The sequence below is a fragment of the Panthera pardus genome, unplaced genomic scaffold, assembly GCF_024362965.1.
Source record: "Panthera pardus isolate Hobbes unplaced genomic scaffold, ASM2436296v1 HiC_scaffold_27, whole genome shotgun sequence".
Classification (NCBI taxonomy): Eukaryota; Metazoa; Chordata; class Mammalia; order Carnivora; family Felidae; genus Panthera; species Panthera pardus.
Genome location: NW_026526843.1, coordinates 70,404,531 through 70,421,924, shown reverse-complemented (window position 1 = coordinate 70,421,924; position 17,394 = coordinate 70,404,531). Strand labels below are relative to the sequence as shown.

The window sequence follows — 17,394 nt, the reverse complement described above, 5'->3', positions numbered from 1 at the left end:
TTGGGCAAGCTTGGTCTAGAGTTTAGAGTGTGAAAATAAGTACCATGGCCACACCCACCTCCCTCAGCACACCTCTCCACACTGAGTTTACTAATAACTTGACCTAGTGATTGCCCTTCCTCAGGGAAATCTATCTGCCTCCACTACTTGCTTTGTGATGGTGAGAATTCCTTCACTAGACAGCAGAGACAGAATAATGTGGTGGAAAAATCATGGCCTATATGATCTTAGAAGTCAAGATCCCCAACTGTGTCCACAGGAGGTCTTACACCCCTGAGCCTCGTTTTTCCCATCTCTAAACTCAAGAGGCCTTTCTGACTCTGCCAATGTGGGATTGCAGAAACCGAGAGGACTCTTAGTCCACATGTAGCGCTGGAATGCTGGCCTGATGACCTCATCTTTCCAGGGGGTCAGGCTTTGTTAGTTTCCTCTGAAGCTTTCTCCACCAGAGGTCTGGAGCCAGGAGGGTCAGCTAAGCAGCCAGAGCCCTGGCCTGGGAAGCAGGAAACCCCTGGGGCCTGATCCCACCTCTGCCACTGACTACTCAGTGGCCTTGAGCAAGCCTCTTTCCCTCTCTGGGCCTTGATTTCCCCATATTGCAAAATAGAAAATTAGAAAATCTAAAATCTCCTTTCAGTTCTGGCATTCTGTGATTCCAATCTAAGACTATAGCCTAGAGACTTGGGAGGCTGCTGAGGACAGGTCAAGACACCTGGATTCTAACCCTGGCTCTGTCACTGGCTTACTACATGACATTGGATGACCTTAGGCAAATGACTTCTCATTTGTGGGTCTTAGTTTCCCTATCTGTAAAATGAGGAAGGATTAGATTAATTCGATGACCATTACCATCCATCTGGGCTCTGTCTCTGACTCCTGGCTTACTCCGGTACTCCAGAGCCAGCTCCACATCTAGCACATGTCTTGAGTCAGAAAGTGGCGCCCTTTATCTCAAGGTCCTCTAAGAGTTTGGAGGCAGGGAGTGGAGTACAAACAAGCATTTGAGGACTATTCTGACCTGACCCTGTGGCTCCCTCCCCAGAATGAAGACTCAGAAGAGGAAGAGCAGTGTACCATCAGCAACCACTGGGCTTTCAAGCGTGAAAGTAAATGTTGGTCTCATGTAGGCTCCTCTGACCTACTGGCCCCACCAAGTCCTGGCCTGCCAGTGACCTCCAGCTGTGAGAGTGTCCTCACTGAGCTTAGTGCCACTTCCCTGCCAGCTATCACCGTGAGCCTATTGCCCGAGCCAGCAGACCTGCCCTTGCTAAGCTGTGCCCCCAGACCAAATGATCAGCCATTCCTCAGCCCCACCCAGGGCCGAGAGGGTCTCCAGGACAAAGCCAAGAAGCGCCGTTCTCGTAGCTTCCTTAAGCACCTTGATTCTCTGAGGCGGAAGGAAAAGGGTGGCAGCCAGCAAACAGAGCCTGAGCATAGCCCAGCCACCTCAAAGAAGACCACCAAAGCCTCCTCTTTCTGCAGTCGCCGTGGCTTCCTCTCAGCTGGATTCTACAGGGCCAAGAATAGGACAGCCACCTCAGCTGGTGACAGTGGCACTAAGGCTCAGAGGGCTTGGGAAGCCTGGCCTGTGGCCATGTTTCAGCATCCTCAGCAGGTGCACCGGGGTGGCTGCCTCGTGCATGTGCCCAGGGACTACAAACCAGGCACATTCCCTCGCTCCCTGTCCATTGAGAGCCTATTTCCTGAGGATGGACACCGCCTGGCAGATTGGCAGCCAGGTAGGCCCTGGGGCTATGAAGGGCGCCGAGGCTCCTGTGGCTCCACAGGCAGCCATGCCAGCACCTATGACAACATGCCTGAGCTATACCCAGCTGAGCCTGTACTGGCTGGGGCTGAAGCTGAAGATGAGGAGGGTGGGGGCAACTACGCCCACCTAGATGACATTCTCCAGCATGTGTGGGGGCTGCAGCAACGGGTAGAGCTCTGGTCTCAGGCCATCTACCCAGACCTGGGGACTAGAGATAAGGAAGAGGAAGAAGAGGAGGAGGTCACTTCATCAGTAAAAGTAGCCACAGTTGAGGTTGAAAGGCAGGCTGAGTCTCTGGCCCAATCAGAGGCTCTGACCCATAGAGAGTCCTCAGCTCTGGGCCAGGCTGATGTTCATCCAGTAGTCCCAGCTCAGGTTCAGGCTCAGGCTCAGGCTGAGCCCCTGGAACAGGCACAGGCCGAGGCCCCACGCCCAACCCAGGATAATGAGCAGGAGGCAAATTCAGGTGGGGAACCAACCTCTGCCTCCAGCCTGTCTGTGGAAGAAGGACACTCCATTTCTAACACTGTGGCCTCCTCCAGTGAACTGGACAGTAGTGGAAACTCTGTGAATGAGGCTGAGGCTGCAGGCTCACCAGCTGGACGTCAGGCATCAGCACCACGTGAACGACGAGATTCAGGCGTTGGGGCCTCACTGACTAGACCGTGCAGGTGGGAGTTTTGAGTAAGGGTGGGGACAGAGGACTCTGTTGTGTCTCTTTGTCCTGCTCCCCATCCTTCATCCTCCCTTTCTTTCCCCTCTCTCCCATCCCTCCCTCTCTCCTCTACACAACTCTTTTTCAAGGCACTTCTTAGTGCCCAGGCCCAGGGACAGGTTCTTGATTGCCTCCAGGTTAAGTTCAGGGCTTACCTCTGCTATGGCCTTGAACAAATTCTAGCTCCACTTTGGGCATTTTTTTCCCCATGAGTAAATCATAGGTGTTAGAGGACATGGTCTCTGGTCCCCAGCTTTACCATTCTGGGCTCTCAGAACAGCCCTTACACTGCAGTCTTGGAGGGATAAGGGGCTGGTACTGCTTGCTGGCACTAGATGGGTCTGAGCTCTGTGCCACCCTCCCTGATAGCTTCTTGGCCACTTGGCAGCCCTGGAAACTAAAATTAAGGTTTTCCACCCTGGGACCCAGTAGCAATGCTGACAGTAGTCACATCTCCCTCCCTGCATTTGTTTTCTTTGGGGAGAATAAAGGGATCAGAAGAAGTCATCGTTTCCTAAGGCTTATCCAAACCTGCTCCTCTGGCCCTTCTGCACTCCTTCATCTTTCACCAGGAAGCTCCGTTGGCACAGCTTCCAGAACTCCCACCGGCCTAGCCTCAACTCAGAGTCACTGGAGATCAACCGGCAGTTTGCTGGCCAGATCCACCTCCTGCACAAGGGCTCACTGCTGCGGCTCACTGCCTTCATGGAGAAGTACACTGTGCCCCACAAACCAGGATGGGTCTGGTGAGTGCTCCTGGGCCATGGTGTGTGGGGAGCTTCTCATCCAGGTGCTGGCCCCCTCCCTGCCCCCACTCCAGGACCCTGGAAGGGTCATCCCCTGAAGGTGGGTGCAAGCAGGCGGAGCCCAGAAGCCAACAGTGTTGGGAAGCTGGAGGGGCCATGGCCTGAGAGGTCAGCATGGCTTGCATATGTCTGTGGGGGATGCTCATGGGACATGCATGAGTGTGTGCCATGTGTGAGGAGGAGTGGTGGTAGTGGACCTTAGGTCCTTGAGCTGTAACTCCTCCATCCCAATTTCCAGGCTGTTACCAGTGAGATTGTCTTAAAATACATCTTTGGTTGCTGCTCTCCTGATAAACACCCTTCTGTCCCCTGCCCCCCGCCCCTCAACTGCCAAAGAATAGGGCCTAGCTTCCTTCCCATGATGATCCTTTCATGTTCTGGCCCTGCCCTTGCTGTTGGGTTCTCTAGCCTGCCACTCTCAAGCACTACCATCATATAGGCCACTGAAGTTGTTGCCCTTCCCTGAATGTGCTATACTCTTTTTTCCTACCTCTTTGCCTTTGTCCATGCTGTTCTCTCTGCCTGGAATGCCTTTTCCCCATTTCTCCTCTGGGAAAACACCTACCTATCCCTCATGAGCCTGCTGAATTTCCACATCCTCCCTGAAGCCTTCTCTGATCCACTAGGTATAGTTCCCCTTCCTCATGGGTCTTCCCCTAAGTTCTTGGTCCACTCCTGGCCACATATATTGTCATTGCCTGTCGACACAGTTATTTCCTTAATGAGACAGAGAGCTCCTTGTATTCCTCTGTGACTCCCGTGGGCCAGGCCCACAGCAGGTGCTCAGTGAATGTTGACTCTGGCGATGTGGTGTGTTTTTTACTCCCCTCACCCCTGCCTGAGCCCCCTGAGACTGCAGAGTCTCCAAGCTGTGTCTGGGCCTACCCCACACCCCTCACAGATCTCTTGTCATTCCCCCAAACAGGTCAGTGCCCAAGTTCATGAAAAGGAGTAAGACCCCAGACTACCGGGGCCAGCACGTGTTTGGGGTGCCACCCCTCATCCACGTGCAGCGCACAGGCCAGCCACTGCCACAGAGCATTCAGCAAGCCATGCGCTACTTGCGCAGCCAGTGCCTGGACCAGGTGAGCCCTGCCAGGGAACCTACAGAGAAATGACACTGGGGAAGAAATCCAAGGCTGAGGAATTTGGTGGGGAGCTGCTATGGCCTTTCTGGCCCACTAGAGACCTTTCTGAGCCTTAGGAAGGCCCAGCAAGGATGGAGCTGAAGCTCCTCTCAGCCAAGCTCTCTGCCAGCTTATTTCCAGCCCAGGCACCGTAAGCCCCATCTTTAGGAGCCTGCCTTAGGTCCCTCTCTTCCTGCTCATTCCCACTAAAACCATATTTATTCTTGACCCTAAGGCTATAAAAATGCTTCTCTTTGGTTTTGCCATTTTTCTTCTACCCTGCCCAGCAGGAAACCTTCCAGGCTTGGAAGTCTCTAGGGTGCCCTACTCTCCTGACACCTGATCCAGGGCTGGCCTCATAATCTTCCTCCCCACCCCACCCTTGTCCTGCATGTCTCCCTCCCTCCCTTCCCTGCATGGGCCAGGTGGGCATCTTCCGCAAGTCTGGGGTGAAGTCCAGGATCCAGAACCTGCGCCAAATGAATGAGACCTCCCCTGACAATGTTTGCTATGAGGGCCAGTCGGCCTATGATGTGGCTGACCTGCTGAAGCAGTATTTCCGGGACCTACCAGAGCCTATCTTCACCAGCAAGCTCACCACCACTTTCCTGCAGATCTACCAGCGTGAGTCACCTGCACTTGTCCCCAGCAACCTGCCCCATTCTCAATCTCTCCAAATCCTGGGGCTTGTGAAAGCTAAACCTGGTGTGAGCAAATCTAGCCACATCCATGAGCTCATTGGAAGATTTGCTATCCAGAGTTGGAAAGGCCCTTGGAGGGAGATCATGTTCTATTCCCCAAACCCATTATATGGAAAGATAGACTGAGGCCTTGAGGAAAGGCCGGGGCTTACCTAAGGTGACATTGTATATTAGAGTGGGGCTTTATCCCCTCTTTTACCCAGAGACATCCCAGAGCCCATCTTTACCCTTTCCTTTCACTGACTGACTTCCCTTGGGACTGCTGTGCCCTCTGAATTCCTAGAAGCAGGAGACTTGCTGCCAGAAGCTCTAGGGGAATAAGAAAGCTGTTCTGCCATTCCTTCCTCACAGTCCTCCCCAAGGATCAATGGTTGGCAGCAGCACAAGCCGCCACCTTGTTGCTCCCCGATGAGAACCGAGAGGTCCTACAGACCCTGCTCTATTTCCTAAGTGACATTGCCTCTGCTGAAGAAAACCAGATGACAGCTGGCAACCTAGCAGTGTGCCTGGCACCTTCCATCTTCCATCTCAACGTCTCCAAGAAGGATGGCACCTCACCCAGGTGAAACATGGCAGTGTGTGGCAGGGCCAGGCAGGGAGGGTTTGGGCCTCCTTGGACTGTTGGTCCTTGATGGCTGGTCCTACAGTTCCCCAGCATCACCACAAGGGGTCAGCCTGACAGTTCAGGGGCCTGAAACTGGTTGGATGTTTTGAAGCAGAGCTTTCTAAACAAATTCTTTTTTTTTTTAATTTTTTTTAACGTTTATTTATTTTTGAGACAGAGAGAGACAGCATGTGAACAGGGGAGGGGCAGAGAGAGAGGGAGACAGAGAATCCGAAACAGGCTCCAGGCTCTGAGCTGTCAGCACAGAGCCCGATGCGGGGCTCGAACTCACAGACCGCGAGATCATGACCTGAGCCGAAGTCAGACACTTAACCGACCGAGCCACCCAGGCGCCCCCTGAAGCAGGGCTTTCTAAAGAGCAGCAGGTTGTTTTGTGTTTAGGGGAGCTAGAAGCCAACCAGTCAGCCATCTTGTCTTGTGCCCACGTGCCATCCTCTCCTCCCTGCCCTTCCCTCTAGGATCAGGAACAAACGCAGCATGGTTGGCCGGCCAGGCCCTAGGGACCTGAGTGAGAACATGGCTGCTACTCAGGGCCTATCACACATGATCAATGACTGTAAGAAACTTTTCCAAGTGAGTAACTCTAGGCCCACACCTGGGGGAACTATCAGGCCAGAGATTTTTACCCCAAGTCAGGGGTAAGGGCCCAACTTGATGCATGCCCAACTTCCAACTCTTTTCTTATAAGGTTTCTCATCTATCTCACTGCAGTAGTCAGGCCTCTCTACCCCCGTAACATGGACCTGAAAGATCCCATGGGCTCTGGGAATGATGGTCTCTCACCCCATTTCTCCCCATTGCCCTAGTGTATGTGTGCTCTCCCAGGTTCCCCAGGACATGGTGCTGCAACTGTGTGGTTCCTACAGTGCAGCTGAGCTCAGCTCTCCTGGCCCAGCTCTGGCTGAGCTGCGGCAGGCCCAAGCTGCAGGCATGAGCCTGAGCCTCTACATGGAAGAAAGTGTCCAAGAGCTGCTGCGTGATGCTGCTGAGCGCTTCAAGGGCTGGATGAGTATGCCAGGGCCCCAGCACACGGAGCTGGCTTGCCGGAAAGTGAGTAGCACGCTGCCCATGGCTGCCATGGGGCTGGGAGAGGGCGTGGTGCATGCAGGGGAGGCCAAGAATCCCAAACAAAGGAGCTCCCCAGCCAGTGTCACTGTGCCTCAGCTTGATCCTGGAAGGTGTAAGCCAGCAAAGCAAGTTCCTTAAGGAGTCAAGAACCAAATGAGACCAGGGGCCCTCATTTGGGCATTGCCTGCCAGAATTCCTATACCAAATCTCCATTCCAGACAGGTCACTATTTGCAGAGCCTCACCTCCAGTATCTTTCTGCACCATGGTCATGCTGAGCTCCTTACACTTCCACCTTTGTGCTTCTGCCCCTGCTTTCCTGCTGCCTGGACTGACCTTCCCCAAGCATTAAATTTCCCAAGCCACTTTTAGCCTTGACTTGATATGCACTCTCCTTCATTCAGAGCCTACTGTCATGTCCCAAACTGGAGATGACTTCTCTCTGTCCTCCTCTTGGCACTAGCCATCTTCTTTCTTGGATTCTGATTACAAGTAAGACTGCAAGCCTGAGGTTTGCCATGTATAAACCCATCTAAAATCTCCCTTACGGGATCGGGATGAGAAGCTCGCGCAGTGCCTGGCACATACGAAAGACTCACTAAGTGACAGCTTTGATTGCTGTGCCCATGTTCTACTTCCTGCACTAGATGGTGAGTTCCTTGAGGATGATCACCATCTTCTCTTCCTGTTCACTTCTAGAAATTCCAAGCTCTGAGTCCATTTCGTGGTAGAGCCTACTAGGCCCCAGAGAACTTGTGTCTCGTCATCTCTTTGTGCTTTTGACTAGGTGGAGAAGCAGACGTCCAAAGAGGAGAGAGAGTACAGGGAACACAGGGAAGGCCTGTCTGGATCTGGCTGGGGTTAGCACAGTAGCCCTGCAACCTTCCCTTTTCAGGGGCTAAAGTGAGAGCAGGCTGGAACTGGGGGGTGGAGTGGTTGTTCTCCAGCTCTGACAGTTGTCCCCTGTCCCCACTCCTGTGGCTCCCAGGCGTCCGATGGGCATCCCCTGCGTGTGTGGAAGGTGTCCACAGAGGTAGCAGCCCCTCCGGCTGTAGTGCTGCACCGTGTTCTGCGGGAGCGGGCCCTCTGGGATGAGGACCTGCTGCGGGCCCAGGTGTTGGAAGCCCTGATGCCGGGTGTGGAGCTGTACCACTATGTCACTGACAGCATGGCACCCCATCCTTGCCGCGACTTTGTGGTGCTCCGGTGAGGGCTTCTGGTTGTCATCCTTGATGCGCTTGGGGAACAGGGAGGTGGAGTGGGAACAGACACCAGGAATGTGAACGTATGTGTCTCTTCCCCACAGGATGTGGCGCTCCGACCTGCCCCGTGGTGGCTGTCTGCTTGTCTCCCAGTCCCTGGATCCTGAGCAACCTGTGCCAGAGTCAGGGGTGAGGGCCATGATGCTCACTTCCCAGTACCTCATGGAGCCTTGTGGCTTGGGCCGCTCCCGGCTCACTCACATCTGCCGTGCTGATCTCAGGTACCAGGCCCCTTTAGCCCTGGCACTCCCCCCACCTCTGCCCCATGCCATTGATCCCGGGAGGCTGGGGGAAAGCCCTTTCTTCCTCCTGGGAAGGGCTCCAGGGAAGAACCCATAGCTCATGCCGGCCTACTTCTACCTCCCCAGGGGCCGTTCTCCTGACTGGTACAACAAAGTCTTTGGGCACCTGTGTGCCATGGAAGTGGCAAAGATCCGGGACTCCTTCCCCACCCTGCAGGCAGCTGGCCCTGAGACAAAACTGTGAGCCTCAGCTTGGTCCAAAGGTGGCGCCACCCAGGCCCCCTGGCACCAAGGGAGTAAGGGGATAAAGAGAGCAGAGCAGCCCCTAGATGTTGCTTCCAGGGGCAGAGCCAGGCTCTTGAAGCTCCCACTGACTGTCCCCTTTACTTCCTGAAGCTCCTCCACACATTCAGGGGAGGAAAAGAGAATTTCAGTGCCCCATCTCCAGTCCACCTCCACCCCCAAGCCTGTGGTCTGTCCTCCCAAGAGAGAGGAGTCATTTTAGGAACAAGAAGACTGCTGCTGCTCTCCAGACCCACAGAGCCACCATCAATCTGAAGCCTTACCAGCTCCCCCACCTGCAGGGGAAGGAGGTAGAGAGCAATATTTGCTTCCAACTCCTTGCCTCTCTGAGAGGGCAAGCCATCCTGTCTGGTGCTAGCATCCCCTTGAGGTTGGCAGGAGGCTCTGGTCCTGCCTTGGGGCCTAATATTGGCCCTGAACTGGTTTTTCCACAGAAATTAGACAAGATGAGCACAGGGCAGCTACAAGCACTATGAGCTGTTTTATTTGTGTAAATACAATGCTGATTTTTATGAGGCTGATTTAAAGAGTGAGCACTGACAGGTTCCTAGTAGGTGACATGACAATTTCAGCTAGCTTGGGATATGGTAGTGGGGGGAGGTGGCTTCCTTTCTCAGGTCTCAGGAGATCAATGAACCAGTCTCCCCAGTTTGGGCCCCATACTTTATCTGCCACTCCCTGGTGTCCTGTGCGGCCTGTGGTCACACACTCTTTTGTCTGGAGAGCAAACAAGCTCACTCCCACCACACAGGCCAAGCAAAAACAGATGGTGGTAAAAAGAGACACACATCTGTATCTGTGTCTCTTCTCCTGATCTTCCTGCCTGTGGTAGCTGGCTGACATAACAGTCCCTTCCTCAAGCAGAGACCAGGCCCCTGCCTGAGGCAGCCAGCCCGCCAGATGGAAGGGCCTAGTGTCATCTCAGCCAGCTGGGGCTTGATCCAAACCTGATCCATCCTACCCAGCAGCTATCTTGGCTTATGTGGAATTTCCAATGACATTCAAATGCCAACTAGTGCTTTATTTTTCTTTCAGCAAAATAAACTGGAGTGAGATGGATCCCAGGCAATATTGTAACTTTTTAAGCCTTTTTTATTTCTACCTATAAATACTGTACAGTCAGAATAATCTATGTATATATGTATATATATATATATATATACATATATACATGCACATCTATATATGCACACATATTCTGTCCAGACTATATTATAATCTGTGGGTATGAGCAGGGGTCTTGAAAGCCTAAGGGGGCGGGGCATTTAAGATGAGGGAGGTGGAGACCAGGAACCATGTGACCCCTCTGCAGAACAATAAAGCTTTACTAGAGATGCACTCTGGCTGTGTAGCTGTCTTCACTGAGATGATGGGTTAGGAACTGAGGGTGGGTTACAATGTGGGCTTCATGTTAGGATCAGAAACACTCTAGGACTCAAGGGAAGGCCATAGGAGGAATGGGGAGGGCCTCAGCGCTTCTCTTTGGGAGGCAATTTGGGGGTGGGGGAGGTGGGACTCCAAGAACCCAGGCCCTGGGTAGAAGCTGCAGATCCCATCCCCTGATCTGGCCAGGGTTCCCAGTCTGAGTGGCTCACAAGCATGATCTCAGGCATGCTGACAGTGGCCCTGGAGAGAGATGTCCCTGGCTATGTTGTCCTTCCTTCACCTGGTACACACAGTCTAAGCTTAAGGATGAAGAGTGGAAACCCAGCCCTGGATGGCTACAAGACCGTTTTCCCCATAAGCCAGCCTAAGAGAGGTTAGAGTGCCTGAAGGCAACCTCTGGTCTGGCTCTAGTAGCCTGCAAATCCCAGGGGGCTAGAAAGTCTCCCCCCTCCCTTGTCTTTACTTCTTCATAGGAAAAGGCTTTCTTTGACACACTTCTGTAGCCATAAAGTTCCTAAGCTCCTAAGGGCAACTAGAGAGGGAGTATAGGCTTTGCAATTCAATCTATATTTGCACCCATAGAGTGGTATTGACTAGCCTGGGGTAAACATCCTGCTGCTCTCCCTCTACCGGAACCTCAGCCTCTTCGTAGGCCAAACAGGCTAGTGAAACCTGGGCACAAGCCTGGCTCAGTAAGTGTTCACTTTGCTCTGCCCCACTCAGCCTGAACAGGTTGGGGTCCCTGTCAAGTCACACTTCTCTCTCACCTTTCATTCTCTTCTTTTGGGTTCAGCTGTCCCTACATCCCTTTGGCCTTTCTTCACTGCTGCTGCCTGGGGATCTCAGCTAGCCTTAGGAGCAAGATGAAACAGAGGTCTTGTCAGCCTCTTGCCTTTGGGAAAACAATGAAGGCACCCCACATGTGGGTATGGGTGATGGGAGATGGCTCAAGCAGTGTTGGTGTTAAGGGACACTAGTGTGAAGCTCCAGCCAGTAGTTTGAGGCCGGCAACCAGGGGCACCTTATGGCACAAACACTGCCTGACCTGGTCATGGAAGGAGGTTGTAGTGATAATACAGAGGATGAGGTTGAGCATGCTGTTAATGAGTAATATGAAAATGACCACCCAGGTGATGGTCTCTAGGAGACAAAGAGCTGTGTATGGTGGAGATTCTTGGAAGAGCCAGAGAATTCCTCCAAACTTTCAGCTCTGGGCTCTTGCCCAGAACCAGATGCCCAGTGTAGTTCTACATCTCTGGCATTCTGGGAGATCTAGTGCCAAGTTAGGGAGCTTCTCTGGGCCTTAGTGTAGTTCCCCTGCATAAAGCAGAGGCTCCCATTTCTGCCTCTCTGCGTGGCCCACTGTGAAGTCAATGAATTGACCACCATGGCCTATAGATGTGGGACTGGGTGTCATGATTATGGGGCCTCTCAATTCCACACACATGGCAAGCACTGCCTATGACCATTTCTAACCCTCAGTCATTACCTTGGCCTACCCTGACTTGATCTCTTCCTTTCCCTTATGCTAGACAACTCTCATCTTCAAATACCCGATCCTGTTGCCTATATTTTCTCTTCCTGTATTTCCCCTGACCCAGCACCTCAAAGAAACCAGGCGGTGAGAGAATCTCACATAGGAATTAATCTACCTGGAGCTTTTAGTCTCCAGTGCCCTGTTCCTAGCTAGAGTGGCTGAGGGTAGATGGTAGATAGACTCAAGTTCAAATCTAGCTGTATCATTTCCTGGCTGTGATCTTAAGTGACACTTAACCTTTTTAATTTCTTTTTCCTCACAGAAGATAGGGTTAATAATTGTTTAGATACTGCAATGTTGTCATTAGGGTTAAATGAGCCAATGGCTGTGAACATGGCTGCACAGTGCCTAGCACATGGTGGACATGAATAAATGGTAGTCTCCCCTGTCCTTCCTCCTACTTGCCTCCTCCTTGCCAGTCAGGCTCTGGAAGAGGGCTTAGGCTTGGGTGGATGAGTGGATATGCACATTATGTTCTGCTTGGCATCAGGGCCCTACCTACCTCCTTGGCTCTCAAACCCCCATAGCCTCAGCCACCATTCTGGACACACTTACCTCCTCATTAGGCTCAAAAAATCCCAGTGGCCTTTTTGCATCTTTTGGTTTCCACTCCATGTCCTCTTTGAGAATTTGGCTCTGTGACTTTATCTTCCCTCTCAAAGCCCTCCTTCCTCCACACAAGGAGAACTCTTCTCAATTCTTTGCAGCTCTTGGTCCTCTTTCCTCGCCCCTTCCACTTCTCTTCTCCCTCAGTCCCACCTCAACCTCAATCATTCCTCTCAAGTTTTTCCTTTTCCTCTTCCTGCATCACCTTGCTCATAAAGGACCTCACTGGCATCCATGGTTTCATTTTATACTTTTGTGCAGATGACCCCCATCACTCCCAGAACCCCATCACTTCTTTGAGCTCAGGCCAGTATTTCCTGCTGTATAAGTGGACCTCTCTACCTGGAGGCCCTATCTGCATATCAGACTCACCAGGCACAAGCCAGATTCAACATCTTCTCACACATAGTCAGCTCCCCGCTGCCTGCTGTATCTCTGTTAGCACTGTTATCTTCCTGGCTGCTAAACTCAGATCCCCAAATCAGCGAGAACTCCTCCCTCTCTCTCACTTCCCCCCATAACCAATGCATACAGGTATCCATCCATCAATCCAAACACTCATCCATTCTGCCATTCAACAAGTAGTTGCAGAATGTCTGCCATATGCCAGACTCGAGGCACAGAGAATAGAGCAATGACAAAGACTGAAAAGGTTCCCACCTGCCTTTAGCACACATCCTAGTGGATGCATGAGTAGAAGGAGGTCGACAATAAACACATACACAAGCTAACTTCAGCTATGATAAGGGTTATGAAGGCAATCAAGCAGGGTAAGGCAGTGGTGACTGATCAGGGAAGGCCTGAGGAAGTGACATGTAAGTCAGGCCTTAAGAGAGGAGAAGAAATCAGCAATGCAAAGATCTATGGGGAGGAGTTCTAAGCAGAGAAAATAGCAAGTACAATGGACCTGGGGTGAAGACAAAGTTGGCATTTCTGGGGCTGCACAGCTGGGTAGCATGCTGGAATGCAGGGAGCAAGGGGAGAGGAGAAGGAGATGGTGTTGCAGAGGTAAGTAGAAGCCTAGATCGTGTGGGCCTAAAGGGGAGCTAGCTACGTGCTATCTGATCTACCTCCACCATGTCTCCTGTATCTAGCTTCTACCTAGTGTCTGAAGCACTCAATTCATATTGCATGCCTTTCCACCCAGGTATTAGAAAGAAGCTTTCACCTCCTTTCTCTCTTCTCCCACCCATTTCCACCTATACTTAGTACTAGGTGAGTCTTTCAAAAATCCAATGTCTTCCTATGTTTTTCAGACTGTGGCATTCAGGACCTCACAATGTGGCCTTCACCTGTCCACCAAGTTTCTTTTCACTTACCTTCTTCAGCCATGTGCCTGACATGCTCATTTAGTTACCTTTGCCATAAGCAGACATAGGACTGTCTTGGATTTAGAGGACCCAGGCTCAAGTCTCAGTTCTGTCAGTTCTTATCTGTGAGCCTGTGCGCAAGTTATTTAAGCTTATGGAAGCCCAGTTTCCCCATATGTAAAATGAGGCTTGGAAAGATGTGTGGATTACTTATGACAAAGTGCTATTACCCTCAAACCTTATCAGTCTGGCAAAGCCCAATTCCAATATATATCCCCACTATGAAGCTGTCCCTGAAGCTTCTGGCAAGATTTGTTGACTCCCGTCTTCTGAGACATCATTGTCTTTTGCATCTGTTTCAAGGCTTCCATCTTGCTTATGTCTCCTCTTAGGGTTCTTTGGGTACCAGTCACATGACCCCCATTGGCATGGGAGCACCTGGGATCAGGATCATAGTGAGGTTCAACTCTGAGTCCTTTATAATTCCCACCTCAGAGAGGCAGGAAGGCCTGGTGGAAAGCATCTGGAGACACACAGAGGTGGGTTTAAGTCCTGGCTCTGCCACTTGTTAGCAGTGTGATTGTGAGCAAGCTACTTTGCTCTCTGAGCCTCAGTTTTCTCATGTGTAAAATGGGTGTTGACAGGAGCCCATGCACCTAGAACAGTGCCCAGTACATTAATGGACATAAAGGGAGTGTTTCATTACCATTGACTATGTTAGCTTGTTCACCTCAAGCCCTTGCTCTACAAGCTTCCCTCTACTTGGCTTGCCCTCCTGTATCTCCTCTAGCTATTCACACCCTTCCAGACTCAGCCAGCCTTTTCTAACCAACCTACCCCTGAGCTCCTTAAGCACTTTTTGAATGGACACTCAAAAAGCACTTTTTTATCACACAAAAGTAACTTCAAATGGACAAACCTGTCTCTTTGCCTACACTATGACATCAAGGACAGGGACCAAGTGAGAGTCATCTCTGTGGCCCCAGTGTCCAGTACAATGTCTGGTCTAGAAGAGCCAGTGTCAGGGAATGTATGCTGAATGTGGTTACATGTTTGTGTGTAGGATCAGGGAGACATGAGAGAGCATGAGGTGGGGAGTGTGAGGGTGGGTGCACTGGAACCTGAGGAACCTGGTAGAGTGGGTGAGAACAGCATCAAACCCTTCTACTGCCTAAGAGGGAACACATGAATACTGAGTGCCTACTGTATAGCAAGCACTATGCCATGCATTTTCCAATACAAGATGTCCTTTCAACCTCAAAAGTCTCCTGTGAGGTGTTAGGACCCCCTTTTTCTGGTTGGGGATCTCGGAGCCTGAGAAATAAGGTGACTTGCCCTGGAGTACACAGCCAAGTAAGGGGCTGAATGGGGACTTCTGCCCAGACTCCTAAGCCTGTCTTTTAAAAAAATTTTTTTTTAATGTTCATTTTTGAGAGAGAGAGAGACAGAGCTTGAGTGAGGGAGGGGCAGAGAGTGATGGAGATGCAGAATATAAAGCAGGTTCCAGGCTCTTAGCTATCAGCACAGAGCCCAGCATAGGGCTCGAACCCATGAGCTGTGAGATTATGACTTGAGCTGAAGTCGGAAGCTTAACCAACTGAGTCACCCAGGCACCTCATCCTAAGCCAGCCTTCATTCCACTGGAGCCCAGTGCAAAGGGATAGGACACTCCTACTTCCTGCTGCTGGCTTCAGTGTGTGTGTGTGTGAGGGGCAGTGGGGAGTGAACTGGGAGTGGTAGGTATGACAGCTGTTAAACAAAGTAGGAAATGTGAGGAATGCTGGCTGAAGAGCAGTCTGGCCAGGAGAGAGGGAAGAGGGCCAGGGATGCTAGGATGAACAGTGATATAGAGGCTGCTCTTCTCTGGCCCCAGCCCATCCTCACAGCCTGCTGGGAGTCAGCCTTCTCTGCCCTGCCTTGCTTCCTGGATTCCAGCAGTGATCCAAAGGCCCATAGAGTGGCCTTGGCCTGCCGCCACACCTCTAAGACAAGCAGATGGTGCTTCAATCAATGGGGACGGCTGAGGACTGAGCGGAGATGAAGGCTGCATCTGGACTTTCATGGGCCATTCCTCTATAAGCAACATTTAAAAATATATTTTATAACTGCATTGGTATAATGGTAAATATTATTTGGGTTGCACTATTCGTTATATATTTGGTGTTATTATACTCATTTTTTCCTCTGAGGTTAAAATAAATTAAGATTAAAACAATTTCCTGTGCCCTAGAAGCTGTGCCTACGGATAATGCCTAATGATAAGTTGGGCCTGTCAGAAGGAAGCACAGAGCCTGTATTAAAGTAAAAACATTACAGCTTAGGGAGAAAGGTACTTAGGCATGGGCAGCTGGATGCCTGACTCTATACTTCAGGTGATCTGGTGTGTGCAACCGTAGGGACACTTCCTGCCTCCCTTGTTGGACTGTAGACACCTCTTCTCATTTACTAACTCCACCCTAGCTATGTTTCTTAGTCTAGAGAGGCAAGCAGGTTTCCCTCAGGGCCTCGAACTGGCTTCTATGTCCTTGGACAAGTTCCTTGCTGCCAAGTGAAAGCAATATAGCCCAGGGCTCATGACTGGGAGGCAGAGCCCTCGGGGTTCCCAGCCTTCTCTCCTCTGAGTCAGCAGCTAAATCGGTGACTCCAGCTTGTCCATGTAGTGGGACACATTGTCCAGGTCACAAAATAATGCCGGCATGAACAAGTGCTGCTTGTATGGAGTAAATGGCCATGCCCTGGCTTATGACAGCTTTATGAGGAGGAGGAGAAGAGGAGGTGGGGGACAGGGTGAGATGGGAGGTAAACGGGCAGAGTGCTAAGAATGGACGCAGGGCCCAGGGCCTAGGGAAAAGAGGAGGAACCAGAGAAATAAAACCCAGCCTCTCTCCAGTACCTGTTTTCTCATTAGATACTCACAAAATGCTGAAGGTAGGTATACTTTTGGTCCCCATTTTAAAGGTGCAGAAACTAAGGCTCAGAGAGGTGAGAGAAGGTACTTGCCCAGTGTTATACTAAGCTAGTTAACAGTACTCCAGTACTACTGGAGCTAGATTTAAACAAATTTGGCCTGTGCGACTCAGTATTGGTTGAGGTGGGTGGGGAGAACGAGTGAGGCAGGAGTGCCTTTTCTGGTGGTTTCACTTGTCTGGAAAGCCAGGTCACTCTCTTTACTGCCTCCCATAAAGTACACTTGATTTGTTTCCAAAAGATCTTCCCTTGGGTATCAGCATAATAGTAGCTAACATTTATTCAGTGCCTCCCATATGCCAAGCACTGCTTTACACAGTTTGCATGCCTTTCCTCCTTTAATGTTTAGTGTGCATTTATCATGCCAAGCAGTGCTGCACACTTTATATGCATTAGCTCATTCACTTTTCACAACAATCTTATGATTAGTAGACCCATTTTATGGATGAGAACAACTGCACGCGGAGAGGTAAAGGGGCCTACCTGAGGTCACAGAGCTAGCAAGTGAGGGATCCTGAATTTGAAGCTTGGGCTGTCAGACTCTAAAGACCAAAGGAAGGCTGTGCTTTGGCAGCGTGGTGGGCATTAGATCCAGTGGGATAAGCTTGGCAGAGTGAGGGGGCAGAAAATGGAGCCCAGCCAGAGAAGAAGCAACACATGACTGAGACATTCTTTATCCAGATATGGTGAGAAGTGGTTTCCTTGTCTATGGAGGAAAGAGAAGTAGGTCTAGGGAACAGCTTGAGAGGTTGGGAACACTTCCTCATTCTATGTATCACTAAAACACCACTTACCTGGCAGCACCTTACTTGGAGACAGGGGCTGTCTAAAATGACTCCCATGGGAGCAATAGCACTGCTAGGAATTTATCCAAGGGATACAGGAGTACTGATGCATAGGGGCACCTGTACCCCAATGTTTATAGCAGCACTCTCAACAATAGCCAAATTATGGAAAGAGCCTAAATGTCCA

The 17,394-nt window shown here is 51.1% G+C and overlaps 1 protein-coding gene across 5 annotated transcripts in view; it reads left to right on the top strand.

Moving 5' to 3' along the window:
* The window catches only part of STARD8 (StAR related lipid transfer domain containing 8), an 84,721-nt gene extending 74,767 nt beyond the window's left edge, over positions 1-9,954 (top strand). For all 5 annotated transcript variants that reach the window (XM_019428589.2, XM_019428593.2, XM_019428591.2 and 2 more), the window contains 10 exons: positions 1,043-2,439; positions 3,056-3,229; positions 4,215-4,374; positions 4,842-5,040; positions 5,469-5,679; positions 6,201-6,315; positions 6,568-6,792; positions 7,798-8,015; positions 8,116-8,292; positions 8,440-9,954. In XM_019428589.2, coding sequence (XP_019284134.2) covers positions 1,043-2,439; positions 3,056-3,229; positions 4,215-4,374; positions 4,842-5,040; positions 5,469-5,679; positions 6,201-6,315; positions 6,568-6,792; positions 7,798-8,015; positions 8,116-8,292; positions 8,440-8,557 — 2,994 coding nt within the window. In that variant the 3' untranslated portion in view covers positions 8,558-9,954. The remainder of the gene's footprint in view (positions 1-1,042; positions 2,440-3,055; positions 3,230-4,214; positions 4,375-4,841; positions 5,041-5,468; positions 5,680-6,200; positions 6,316-6,567; positions 6,793-7,797; positions 8,016-8,115; positions 8,293-8,439) is intronic.
* Positions 9,955-17,394: the final 7,440 nt, after the last annotated feature.